The 14,383-nt window shown below is 41.0% G+C and overlaps 1 protein-coding gene across 2 annotated transcripts in view; it reads right to left on the bottom strand.

The window, feature by feature from the left end:
- The window catches only part of ZNF804A (zinc finger protein 804A), a 231,691-nt gene extending 217,738 nt beyond the window's left edge, over window positions 1-13,953 (bottom strand). Inside the window, exon 1 of one of the 2 annotated variants that reach the window (XM_074967733.1) lies at window positions 13,419-13,953. In XM_074967733.1, the coding sequence (XP_074823834.1) occupies window positions 13,419-13,529 (111 nt within the window). In that variant the 5' untranslated portion in view covers window positions 13,530-13,953. The remainder of the gene's footprint in view (window positions 1-13,418) is intronic. The other variant, XM_074967734.1, reaches the window with a different exon arrangement.
- Between the last annotated feature and the right edge of the window lie 430 nt (window positions 13,954-14,383).

Genomic DNA, 14,383 nt, shown 5'->3' with positions numbered 1-14,383 from the left:
TGGAGAATAAATTTAGAAGCAACTGAATCTAACCAGACATGATATTTAAAAACTGCAGATCATTTAATTTTCTTTTACCACTGAAAAGTAGTTTTATGAAGATGGATGGAAGGTAAACCTGCAAATTATGAACTGCCTAACATTAAGACTTTGAAAGACAGAGCTGGACAGTCATAAGATTGGAAAATGAACATCTTTACCCATTTTTCTCTTTTATGACAAATCCTATACTGTATAATGGACATGGTCTAACAAAATATTTTATCCAAATAATCTTCTTATTTAGGGAATATTATTTAATTTCAGGCTGATGAATTATGAGGTAAAATGATTGTGAATGTTTAAATGACCAGATTAATTAGTGTTCATAGATTTTTCAGTATCTAGCACTCTTGTTGGAAACTCAGCAAATAAAAGCTAAGGATCGGCTAGGTATGCATAGAGAACTATCTTTCCAACCCTTAGAAGTAGTCCCTCCAGATCAGGTGGAGGCACACAGATGAATCATTTTATAGAGACACTTGCACTTTGGCTATCCTTGCTGTACTGGTTCTGTGGATAAAAGACAGGTCTCCAGAGCTGTCAGTCTGGTACTTGTCATGACCACTAAATCACTTAGAAACAAGCAAGCAAACAAAAAATAATTAGTTTAAAATAATTCTTCATAAGACAAGATCTGACTATGTAGGCATTTTGACTGCAGTTATTAAACTACAGAAGATCTAATTTAGCTACAAGAGCAAGAATATCCCGAGTTAGAAAGATATTCATCGACGGTGGACTTGATTGTCCAGTGTGTTGCAACACACAGAGCCAACTGTACCTGTGTAAAATTACTTTTAAACCTTACCACTGGCAACCTTACTCCTTACCCCTTCTGTAAGTCTGAACCTTACCCCTTCTATATGTCTGAAGAGATTCTCCTCTTCTGCACAATAGGTTTAAGTTGCAGTTTCACAAACTGGCTCTGTGAGTTCATGTGTAAACTCTCTAAGTGACGTGGCTGATCCAGAAAGGGATATGGTTGGCAAAAATTACACTGCACTTATTTGCCAGCTAGTGCCTAAATAAAGTTGGTATAAGTGGTCTGCATAAACTACAACAGCCAGGAGGCTAAACCTAAATGCCAATGCACTGGCACCCAGCTCAGTAACTGCATCTAATAATGCCATGCTCCATGACTGTCCCTCTGCTGATGTCCTCTAGTGAGACACATCTCCTTTATTCTGCCTTCTTTTTGATGCCTTTTAATGTTAGACCATAGAAATTGCAATCTATTTGCCTTTGAATAACAGAGGATCACCTCACAGAACATATTTGCATGGGAATAGACTTGTGCAAACAGGAGATACAGGAGAAAAAACAGCAGAGCACCTGAAAAGATTATAGGCTTGTAAAGCAGAGACACTGTCTGAAGCCAGTGGTTGTGAGGAGAGTGCCAGGGTCACTTTGTAGGCAATTATGTGGGAATTCCACTGCTGTGGGCTTTGAGAATTTTACAGTGCCTATGGCATAGAACTCAGAGTTTTTTTCAGAGATCCATTTTCCTTTATAGATTTAGACCCTGACAGTGTAATGAGCTTTGCCCAATCAGCCCCCGCCCCAGGAAGTGCAATAGTTCACCTTACCTGATCACTCTCATTACAGTGTGTATGGTAACACCCATTGTTTCACGTTCTCTGTGTATATAAAATCTCCCCACTGATTTTCCACTGCATGAATCCGATGAAGTGAGCTGTAGCTCATGAAAGCTTACGCTCAAATAAATTTGTTAGTCTCTAAAGTGCCACAAGTACTCCTTTTCTTTTTGCGGATACAGACTAACATGGCTGCTACTCTGAAACTAAAATCAATGGGCCTCCATTTGGATAATGGAGCTAACTGCAGCATTGAGGCCTTGTTCAGCATTTGTCTTAAGCACTCCTCTTGACTATTTTCACATATAGCCAACTGAGAGCTTTTTTTACCCTTCTTGTACTCTTCAAATTCCCCAAGCACTAGTGAAAGGACAATCATTTCAGGAATAACAATGCATCTGTGTGTCACCATTGGGGCAGAGACAAGGGAACGGACTAATGTGGGTGTGGCTACAAGGAACCTTTGGTTCCTATTATTACCCACAGGAGCTTCAGAAAGGTACTGGTTTCACAGTAAAACAGCCTCCTATGAAGTCAATGTACTATAACCTTCCTGTGGATAGAACAGTTTCAAAATGTCCTTTTTTCAATAAAACTTATGAACATCACTAAAACATATTACACAACTAAAATTCTTATCAAAGATTTTAGTCAGCATTCTAAAAATAGACAAGAACAGATTTTAGATCTTAACTTATTTTCATTTTATAAAAACATTCTGTTTATTTAATGACTGACTAGTTTTCTACAATTATTGTACATGTAAGTGTGATTAGCTATTAGAGCTGAACTGAGTAGGATAATTATCTTTTTGCATTGTTTTAATACTTTATTGAATTAGGACATTCACATGAACTGTCATATAGATGAGATTTGAACTTTTTTAAACCCAGATTACCTAAGCATATTAAAATACTAAATGGCATTAAAAAGTCCAGATGATGGATTAGAAACAACAGAAGAATGCAGGTTTAAACATCCAATTTGATGTTGTGCAACTTGAAAATCATATGGTATATCAAATTCTGTAAAATTCTGCTTAAGCCATTGTAAAATACACTCATGCTACAGATCAAAGACCCAATTCTTCAAATGTGCACTACAGATCTAGTATTTACTACCATGAAGTATCTCATAGAAGACAATGGTAAATATAACAAAGAGTATGGTCTGATTCAACAAAGCACTTAAGTGAGTGGGTAACTTTAAGCATCCAAATAGTCTCATTGAAGTCACTGGGACTTAAGCTTATGCTTAAGTACTTTGCCAAATTGAGGCTTTAGCTGGTCAGTATCCATGATTCTCCAACCAGAAGCACGTGTCTTATTTTGAAAACAATGGGGCTACTCACAGTAGTAAACACTACATGCAGCAGTAAATGTTTGAAGGATTCAGTCTATAGGTAGCCAATTTTACTCTAATAATTGAAATGAGGTATTAGAATAAATTATATCAAAATGTAGGATAGGAAATGTAGATTATAATACATTTAGTTATAGCAGAGAATGACAGAGAACACAAGTTTAGTGAACTTTTTAATTATTTTATTTTATTTTCAACAATGGAATCTACACTATATGGCAAGCAGTCTACTGAGATTTTTTTCTTTAATAATTAACACAAATTTATGGCAGATTTAGTTACTTGTTTGTATTATACATGTATTTCCAACGAATTTGTCACTTACATGGCTATTTGTTGAACTATGCTAACTCCATTACTTTACTACAGGAAAGTGATTTTAAAAATTACTTTTTAAATGTACTGAACTGAAAATATTTGTAATAAAATTGATCATAAAATATGTTGTGGTGGACATGAAAACCTATTTACTTTAGCTGAGCTGTGAATACAGCAGTATTCTAAAAATGTAGAAGAGACAAAGACAACAAACAGCCTGAGCAACAGATGGCATTCTCAGAATGCACTAGTATATCATTATTTTCAACCCCATGGAGTTTTTATAAAAACATCAATAGACCCTGGGAATCGGAGACTTACAATTTATTTTTTTAAATTCATAAAAGACTTATTCAGTAAACAGACAGACATTTAAAGATATACAAGATACTTATTTTGATATCTCATACCAATAATCACAGAAGCTGTAGTCAACACTTAAGCCAAAATTTTCGTGAGTGACTAAAAGTTGGGCACTCAAATACATATTAAAGTATTTAAATAAGTTGTCCATCCTTAATGAAAGCTGCATGTGTTATGTATCTTTGAAAATATGACCACTTATTTAGATGCCTAAGCCATGAAACTTTGACTTCAGTAGGAAGTGGATTGAGTCCTAAAGTCAAATGAGCCAGATTCTCAAATGGCATAAATTTGATTAGCAATTTATACTAGCAGAAGATTGGGGCCAGTGACTTCTGCCATTGACTTCACTGGAATTAGGAGCAGGTCCTTAAAGATAGTCATTAGAAACTTAGAAAATAATGCAAAATGTCACATAACAATAAAAATAAAACAAAAGACTAACGAACTCTTAGAAAAAAGAAAAGGAGTACTTGTGGCACCTTAGAGACTAACAAATTTATTTGAGCATAAGCTTTCGTGAGCTACAGCTCACTTAATCTGATGCATTCAGTGGTGAGCTGTAGCTCACGAAAGCTTATGCTCAAATAAATTTGTTAGTCTCTAAGGTGCCACAAGTACTCCTTTTTTTTTTTGCAGATACAGACTAACACGGCTTCTACTCTGAACTCTTATAATGGTGCTATAAATCATCTTAGCTTTACTGTAATGAACTGAGCTCCAAAGACTGATACCAGCTGAGGATCTAGCCCTCCAATTGAAAATTAGCAGACTAGCTACTTAGAGGACCACTTTTAAAGGTCAATTCTCCCTCTGATCTAGTAGGGAATTGCATGTGTAACTAGAATAAATCCCTTAAAATATTGTTTGCAATTCTGAAGGACATTTCTGAGGGGGCTTAACAAATCAGCCTGTCCTTAACTCCAAACAACTGATTTATTTGTCCAGATAGGTATCCCTTCACACAACTTGTCAACCCCTGATGAGATTAAAAAATTGCAAGAGAGCAGCCACAGTTTGGGAATATGAATTGTGAAGACAGATTAGTTAGACCTGACCTCTAGAGCATACAAAGAGGTTACTAAATGGTGATTGTATGTAAGTTTAGAAGATCCAAAAAGAAAGTGAACAGCTTGTTGCAAATTTTTTATTAGGCCCCAATCCAAATATCATTTAAGTCAATGCAAAGACTTCTACTGGACTTCCGTAATGTTACAATGAGTTCTAAATTCAGACCCTATCCTGCAAACAATAGTTACTGAGGAAAATTCCGTCAAAGTCATTAATGGTGGCAAGTGGTTGCAGCCCACAGCTAGCTAATACTTAAAAAACAAAAAGATCATGAATTAAAATTGAATCGAGGGCAGCAGAAAGTTTCTTTGGATTTATTTAAAATAAATATTATTATATACATAATGAATGGTAATATATGGAACAGATGACCAAACAAAAGATGTCTGCTTTAATTATCACTTATATATAAAATTGTTGACATTAAAATGAGTTACATCAAAGTTAGATCTATTGCTTTGACTGTTAAAGTTGGATTGATATTCTGGAGCCATCTCGAGAGGAAGAGAAAGAAGCTTGTATTTTTCTGTTTTCTCTTTTGTATTTGTGTTTTAATATGAGCTTTCATAACCCAGCTTCTCCTCTCCTTGAATGAAATCAAACTCTTGTGATTATTAATGATCTGGATGATGGGATGGACTGAACCCTCAGCAAGTTCACAGATGACACTAAACTGGGGGGAGAGGTAGATATGCTGGAGCATAGGGATAGGGTCCAGAATGACCTAGACAAATTGGAGGATTGGGCCAAAAGATATCTGATGAGGTTCAGCAAAGACAAGTGCAAAGTCCTGCACTTAGGATGGAAGAATCCCATGCACTGCTACAGGCTGGGGACTGACTGGCTAAGCAGCAGTTCTGTAGAAAAGGACCTGGGTATTACAGTGGACGAGAAGCTGGATATGAGTCAATAGCGTGCCCTTGTTGCCAAGAAGGCTAACGGCATATTGGGCTGCATTAGTAGGAGCATTGCCAGCAGATCGAGGGAAATGATTATTCCCCTCTATTTGGCACTGGTGAGGCCACATCTGGAGTACTGAGTCCAGTTTTTGGCCTCCCACGACAGAAAGGATGTGGACAAATTGGAGAGAGTCCAGCGGAGGGCAACAAAAATGATTAGGGGGCTGGGGCACATGACTTATGAGGAGTGGCTGAGGGAACTGGTCTTATTTAGTCTATAGAAGAGAAGAGTGAGGCGGGATTTGATAGCAGCCTTCAACTACGTGAAGGGGGGTTCCAAAGAGAATGGAGCTAGGCTGTTCTCTGTGGTAGCAGATGACAGAACAAGGAGCAATGGTCTCTAGCCGCAGCTGGGGAGGTCTAGGTTGGATATTAGGAAAAAACTGTTCTACTGAGGGGGAGAGGCGCATGAAGTACTGGAATGGGTTACTTAGTGAGGTGGTGGAATCTCCATCCTTAGGCCTTTAAGGCCAGCTTGACAAAGCTCTGGATGGGATGATTTAGTTGGTGTTGGTCCTGCTTTGAGCAGGGGGTTGGACTAGATGACCTCCTGAGGTCTCTTCCAACCCTAATATTCTATGATTAGTACATTAGTCTATTTTAGTAATATAACTGTGATTTAACATTAGGACTTCAATCAAAGATTAAAAAGAGGAAAAATGGGAATAAAATATTAAGCCTTTGTTTTAAACAAATAATTTGGGTAATGAGTAAATATAGGAAGACAAATTTGGAAAACCATCAGAAAGATTAATTAATATATTTTGAGATGCATCTGAAATGTTTTCCTTGTATAAATGTGTCATGTTTCTGTGTTTTGTATAGCACACTTTTCTCAAGTGGAATGGTTTACAAAGCAAACTCATTAGGACAAAAGTTTTGGTTCTTGCAAAACACAACTAAATGTGTTTTATAACAAGAAACTTCGGTGGCCCAAAACAGACATTTTTTTCCTTGATTAATTACATTCACATGTATGGTTTTCTTCATTTTTAAGTTTGTCTCTTCAAACAGCTCCTGTGCCCCACAAACAGCAAAGAGCAATCAATTAATTCTCCTTTTTCACCTCAAAACTAACTACTGTTTCAGTCCTTTGAACAGGTTTATAACATAATAGATAGTAGAATAAATATCAAAAAGAGATTCTACATAGTCCGAAAACAAATGCTTCAGATGGTAGGATGTATGGTGTGGAAGGATAAACTCTAACGAAGAGTCCAGAGACTCCATCCCCAACCTTTTTCAATGAACTTGCTATATTAACAATCTGAGGCAATTTTAGGATTTTAGAGGCTATGCTCCAAAGAATGACCACCCTGCCCCTTTAAGCGGTGGAGGAGAGGTAATTCGGCTGGATGGCCAAATGAAGGGAACTGTGCTTTATGACGTGGGGGGGAAGTGATAACTGCTGCAAAAAGGACAGCGTGGTCACTGACTCATCCCCTGGGAATGAGGGGCTTAAAAGGGGCAGCCCTGTGCCTTAACCCTCCCTTTTGCACGGAACAGGCTGAGGCGGGCCAGTCAGCGGCCACCAGATATAATTGTGGTACACCTTGGGAAAAACTATTTGGGAATGCTTAAAGGGGTAGAACTAATGCTTAAAGCAAGAAGGGACTTGAGGCTGATCCCTGAAATTTTTCCAGGAGTTAACACTGTATGGTCAGACATGCTTCAGCACAGGATCTGGCGGGGAGCCATGATTCCCCCCCCCCCCCCGCCCCAGGGTGGACAAGGCAAGGAGGTATGTGAACAGGGAGGTGGCCAAAATTCCTTGGGACCCTAGGAGGGGCAGTAATTTCACATCGTGGTATAGTATATGGGGCACCAGAATTGTTTTGGGAGAATGGGGTTCATCTTTCAGACTTAGAGGCTGTCATGTTTTTGACTGATATAAAAGAGAGCAGTAGGAGATGTCTGGGAACCTGACTGCGTTTGGGGAGGAGGCAGCCAAGCTAATGGCTGGTGTCTCCCTTGTGGCAGATGTCCAGTGCCGGTATTCTATAGGAAAGGTATACAGTGGCCGGATGAATGGCTTGGAAAAGGACTTAAAAAGAGGTGTTCGGTAAAGGAGCGAACAGGGAGCGGTTGGGGACTCCTATGATTGGTAAGGCAGGGAGCCAACCCCCATTATTATAGCCCCCCTGAACCCTCCTATGAGGAGGGAGGATGGATGGTTAGGTCCCGGCAAGGGATGTGCTGGAGGGACCTGGATGGAAAAAGACGGGGAGCTAGTAAAAGCACCCCGGGTAATTATGGAATAAACATGGGGTTACCTGCACTGTACACTTTTATCTGCCAGGTAGTCCCAGACATCTAATAATAAAGTTGTGACCTGATTAAACCCATGTCAAATGTCTCCTGTTCTTCTTTCAGTATAGCCAGACAATGAGTTTGAGTCCCTCTTCCACCAAACTCCTACCTTCAATGTATGTCAGTGGCAAGTGGCACAGATGAAGACTAAATGAGGCTAAGATTCACCAAAACTAGATTGCTCCAAATATGTTAATATATTACTCAGGCACTCATAGTGGTGTTAATATACAAAGATGCCTACGCATATATATCATATACACATAACATAAAACCTACAGTAATGTGTGGGTAACATATTTGCATCTAAAAATCAACCAATTAGGTCTCTTTTGGTTATGTTCTTCATTTCACTATCCCTTCTTCACTTTCCCCCGCCTCACTTTTCCCTGTACACATTCTCTTGGGGCTTCCTTTTCTATTTCATTTTTTATAATAGTTTCTGGTTTGATTAAATCCATTCTTCTTTCACTCCCTTCTTTCACTTGTCTTAGTTCCTTCTTACCATCCCCTTTCTCCATGTTCTGACTTTCCCTGCAGCCCTTCTCAGTGTTTACTCCATCACACCCTCTTTTCTGCAGCCTTTCTTTCTTTCTCTCCCTTTATATGTGCTCCTTCTCTCTTTCTCTTCCACTTCCACATCATCCTCTCCTAAAATTCCAATATAAGTGTCACAGTTCAGGGCAATTCCATCTGCATCTCCCGGCTCCTCAACCATCACCCTCTTAGGCAGAGACTCTCTTTCTAATAACCAAGGTTTTTTCAGGCTGTACAGTTCCTTGCCTACACTGTGAGTTCCCCAGCAAGTCAGACAACTAAACAGGCCTGAGAGAGGCTATAAACACCATAATTGCCCACAGTTAGAAGTTACCACAAAGCTCTATCTAAGCAAGCACATTTATTCTTAAGATGAAAGCTTTACAGAGAAAACATATTAAAAAAAGTAAAGAACACATGCTAATAAGCTTACCAAAGACGACCCTAACTCCAAGAAAGATGCTGACAGATGATCAGTACTTCAAGCCTCACCAAGGGGTTTTCTGTGATTACATGTTTATAATAGCTGTTCGCTCAGAACAAGCGCACCCATGAATCTGAGAGTCCTTCCTTTATACAGTTTGGTCTTTGATATTGCGACTTTGGGAACAAGTAATCAGACGACAAAAGTCCCCTCCTCAGGACAAAACTTCTTACGTCTGAGTTCTTGCAGTCTGGGTACACTGGTATACATTTCCCCCTAGAGATTTCCTGGGAAACCCATCTATGTTTATTTGTCCCATAAGTTCATTCTTATTTGGCACAATTGTTTCAAATAGTCCTTTGAAGATCATAACGCTTCCCAGGGTTTACGCTGGTCACGTCTCCCCCTATACAAGTTGCATACAATTCCACAATAACACATAAACTTTGCATTTTTAATGCAATCGACTCCACTGTTACTTAAACTTAATTCAGTATGATTTTTCACTGATATTGGGGAAATTGCCATATCTGTCAAAAAGAATTACTGATGTCCTGGGGGCTGGGGAAAGGTTATCCTCCAGAGGTGTCAGTGGAAGCAACTGATTTTCTTCTCTTCCCCATCTGTGGGCACACAAGGAACTTGTTCTTCCTCCATCTCACTGAGGAAAGTGGGGACTATACTTTCCCCTTTTCCCCACCAAAAGTCTCAAAGGGGTGTGTCTCTGCCTCTTCTCCACACCAGAGGAGACGTGGGAGGGTGAGGTTTTCCTCCCCTACTCCTAGAGGGGAGAGGAACTCTTAGCCTCATCTCTCCTCCCCATCTAACCCTTATAGGAAGCCCTGGAGGGCCCCTCTGCTTCTCCCTAACCAAGAAGCAGAGAGAAGCTCTGAGGCTCTGCCTTGCTTTTCCATCCTGTCCCACCAGAAGACCAGGGGAAGCCCTGGGGAGATTTTCTGCCTGTGCTGCACACAAAGTGGAAGTCCACAGAGCAGTCTCTCTGCCTCTCCCTTTCACCCAAGGGAGCAGGGGGGACGCTCACTAGTGAACGCAGCTCTCTGGGCAGGCTTCTCACTCTGCCATGCAGTTCAGCAGAGTACAGAAGGAAATAGATGAATCTGCAAGGGGCAGCTAGAGCAGTGGGCAGGCAGGAAGACATTCTGCACAGCAGTGACCCCTATTGGCCAGTGGTACAAATTACTCCAAAATAAAAACAGCTTCCAGCAGCAGTTCTGGGGCCCTTCCACTCCTACCCCCAGAGTGCTACTGTAGCTTGGTAGGTGGGCTAAAATCAGTAAGTTGTTTCCATCCAACTCAGACTGTTTATTTCAATGTCACAAAAATATGGATAAAAAGCCATTCCCACTCCCTCTTTTGTGTATGTGCCTCCCTTTCCTGCTTTTTGGGAGATGTCTTTGATAACTTTAGCAAATATAGTCTCCTGTTTCCTTGCAGAATATTATAATTAATCCCTTCAGGGCATAGGCAAAGTAAGTCTTAATATATGCTAACTTTTTCACAGAAATGATTCAACACTATATAGACAGTTGCTTTAGTGTTCTCCCCAACTCACAAGAAAACCGTCACTTTGACAATCTGCTTTTGGTAGGGTTGCCAATTTTGGTTGGATGTATTCCTAGAGGTTTCATTACATGACATAATCGTTAATTTAAAAGATTAATCTTTAATTCCTGGAGACTCCAGGACAATCCTGGAGGGTTGGCAACCTCAGCTTTTGGGTTAGAGGTGTAAATGACAATGAACTGAATGACTTAGAGCAAAAGAGAAAGGCACATGCTTCAGCTCTTCTTACACTGTTTGTATCCTTTATATTTTAAGAATGGATTATGTCCATCCCATCACATTTCAGGAGGATGGGCAAGGAGTCGAAGGACGGAGGACATCAGACTACAAGAGAATACAGTGTATTCTTATGAAAACTCCCAAGGCCATAATATAGAATTTGCCTTAAAACAAACATTTACATCTTTAAAACATGTTAATGAAGTCCATTTATATTCAAAGTGATTGATTCTCTGTGAAATGATTTAATGTTTGATTTACAAACAGAAACTGAGTAAAATGTGAATTATTGTTTAGCGCATGAGGTAGAGTTATTGCAGCTTTTCCTTATTATTTATAGTGATTTAACTCCTTCATAATATAAATGAACTTTAAAAATCCTTCTTATATAGACAAACCAGATTAGATCACAGCTAAATATTATTTTAATTTGAAATTACTCATAGAGAAAATATTACTCCTGGTATCTCTACTTTATGTCATTTGTTTTGTATGTTAAGGAATTTATTTGAAGAATATAGAAGCTGAAATCAAGAATTTAATTTTCCTTTTTAAAAAAACTAGGAACCTTTTTACTGGATAATTATTTTACAGTTATATTCCAAGTTGAATATGACAAAGGGGATATATTAGGTTTAAAGTTTTACATTAAACTCTTCAATAGCAATTCATTTAATAAATAGCATATTTGGTACTTAGTTCTCTTGTGTGTGAATATCTTGCCAAATATCGGTGTAACTTTACATTTACTTTCAGAATGAAAATAACTAAATGTTTGAAACCCTGTGCAATTCACTTCATTTGAAATTACTAAATTAAACACATATGCTTTCTTTCCAACATTATTTTAGGTACTAATTACTTGAATTTAAGATAAACAGAATTGTTGATTTTATAAGCTATTTTATTACATAAGCATTAAAAAGAAGGTTGTCAGATATTTAAGAGAAGAGACAATAGTACAGCTGAGGTTGTATAAATTATAGGTATTACTTCATAAACACACAGTTCAAAAGTTGTATCAGACTTTTCATCAATTAATCTTGCCTGACTCATATTTCCTCCAGTAGTTCAATAGTCAGTTTAATATAGGCACTATTTTGTACCAAATTTTCAATTTGTCAAACATTTCTATACTGGATTTTTGATTTTGCAACCTAGCCACTAAATACATGTATTGACTATAATTGCAAGAATTCTACCATTATCTGTTTAATTTCAGGGAATAGGATACTTCCCTAATAAGAAGACTGTAAAGTATATGCCACTGAAATACCTCTTGCATCAATTTTCCAACATCAGTAGCCCTTCAGTTTGGGACAAACCAAAGACCGTTTCAGATACTCTTGTAGTAGTTACTATTTTTACGACTTGGCTCAAAAGCTTGCCTTAATCTCTTTATTTAGGGAGAAACTGCAAGCTTGCCAACTTTAGCAAATGTTAATACAGGTCATGCATTCCAGGGAAATATACAGTGAACAAGTGCTATTCCATTTTAACAAAAGGAAATTTAGAATAAGGTGATGAAGGAGAGTGATAAACGGTATTGTTTAAGTCCTACTTCCAGTTCTGTGGTATCCTGCAGATATCTGCTTATACTTTGTTTCATTTTCATTGAGCTGTTACATGAAGTAACTCACTCAGTTTGTAGTGTTCCTGCATTACCTATATTTTCATGGGCAGTGTGGCACTTGTAAGCATGGACGTCATCCTTCCAGTCTCCTCACACTATAAGACTTCATATCCAGTAAATCCAGAAACCAAAACGCTCTGAGCACAAACAAGTAAACAAAACTACTGGAATCTGAAGAGATGCCGAACCAATACATGAAGTACTGCACATTTTATACAAATATAATCTTAATGCGCAGGCTATGAACCAAGCCTTTCCAGTGTATCTAACCAAGACTCCTAAGCAATTCTGTGTTAAAACTGTCTATACTACCAATGAGATGGATTCTGAAGTCATTCCTGAACAACTGACTCTCCCGGCTCAGGAAGTTTAGGCCTCAAACAACTGATTCTTTCTGTCTCTTCCCTTACTTTCTAAAAACCAAAGACTTTCTAATTGGCATAGACATCTTGGATAGATGAAATCACCCATCATACTCGATTCCAAACTGGAGATCCACACCATTTTACTGAGTTGTGTGTGTTGGGAGCATCACCAGGTAAGTTGCCAGCTTGTTAAAGACTCTGCAATCCTAGGTTAAAGGACTGAAAGTGACACCTCACCCAGCCATGCAGCCTGCATGCCCTTTCCAAGCTGGGTTTCTGGGATCCCTATTCACAGACCCCCAAATCGGAGAAAGCTAAAAGAACATGCAGGGAGCTCTTTGGGGTGGCTAAAGTCCTGTCCACGGGGAGTCCGAGTGAATATGTAAAATTAGTGGGAACTCCTATCCCAAGAAGGGAGTCTCAGTGCTCTAGAAAGAGAGTCATTCAACCAGCCGTGCCACTAGAGATGGGACCAGGTCCCCGTTACACCGTAAGCACCAGCGACACACTACCCAGAACCGTCCAGCACTACAGCGGGCTGCATCAATGGCAGTGCACCCCCAGCAACCTGCACGTCGAGCCGCTGCTGGGGAGGGATGCGGGGGGGTGGGGGGGAGGTAGAAAAGGAGACATTACCAGAGTTTTGTTCCCGTTCTTGCTGAGGGGCCCTCGGAAAACTCCCTTGATGTTGCGGAAGTGCCCATTGCTGAGGTGCGTGGAGCTGATGACAATGTAGTAACACTCCATGGGGCAGCCGCCGCCTCCACTGCAGCCGCTTCCATGCACCCCCGTGCCGGCAGCTCAGGCGGACCCCGGGCGGGCGGAGGGACTGTGCTGCGCTGAGGGGACCGGAGGAAGCAGAGCCCCGCCGGCATGTACACCGACCAGCTCCGGCTAATCTCGAAAATTAACCCAGCCGCCCAACCCCTCCGCCTGGCAGAGCTCGGTGCCCCTCCGAGACACGCACGGGAATTGCAGGCGCCCGGGGGCACGGGCCGGAGTCTCCCGCGGTCTCAGGGCAGCGCTGGCGGGAGGAGGCGGCGAAGGCGGCGGCGGCGCAGCGGCGGGAGCGGCAGCAGCATCTCCGTGGCTTGGCTGAAGGAGTCTGAGCTGCTGCCTCTCACAGGCATAGTGTTGTTATACCGCGCAGCGTTGCCGGTCCATTGCACTGAGCCAATGGCAGAGAGCCACTGGGCTGATCCCGGGAGCTGTCAGAGGAGTACAGCTGTCACACGCCGCCTTCCCGCCCCCTCCCCCCCAGCCCTTCCCCCCCGCTTCCCCTCCCCGGGCGCGGGCTATTGTCTCGGCCCCAGCCACTTCGCCAGCCGCAGCGGGAGGCGGGCAGGGGACCCAAGCCGCCGCCGCCGCGCAGGTAAAGGAGAAGGAGCGAAGGAAACCAGGCCGGGGGCAACGGGAAAGTGGAAGCAGAAGAGGCGGCCCCCGGCCCTGGCTGGCTGGGAGCCCTTCGCTTCAACTGCAGCAAATTCCTAGAGCCCAACAGCAGCCCAGCCCGAGACAGCGTCCCCGGCCGCCGCTCGCCGCCGGGCAGGGCTCGCAACCTGGGGGGGCGCTTTCTAGTGTAGCCTCGGGTTACTCTGGGA

Source organism: Natator depressus, chromosome 11, assembly GCF_965152275.1.
Source record: "Natator depressus isolate rNatDep1 chromosome 11, rNatDep2.hap1, whole genome shotgun sequence".
Lineage (NCBI taxonomy): Eukaryota > Metazoa > Chordata > Testudines > Cheloniidae > Natator > Natator depressus.
The sequence above is the reverse complement of the archived record's forward strand: the minus strand, read 5'-3'. Positions and strand labels throughout refer to the sequence as shown.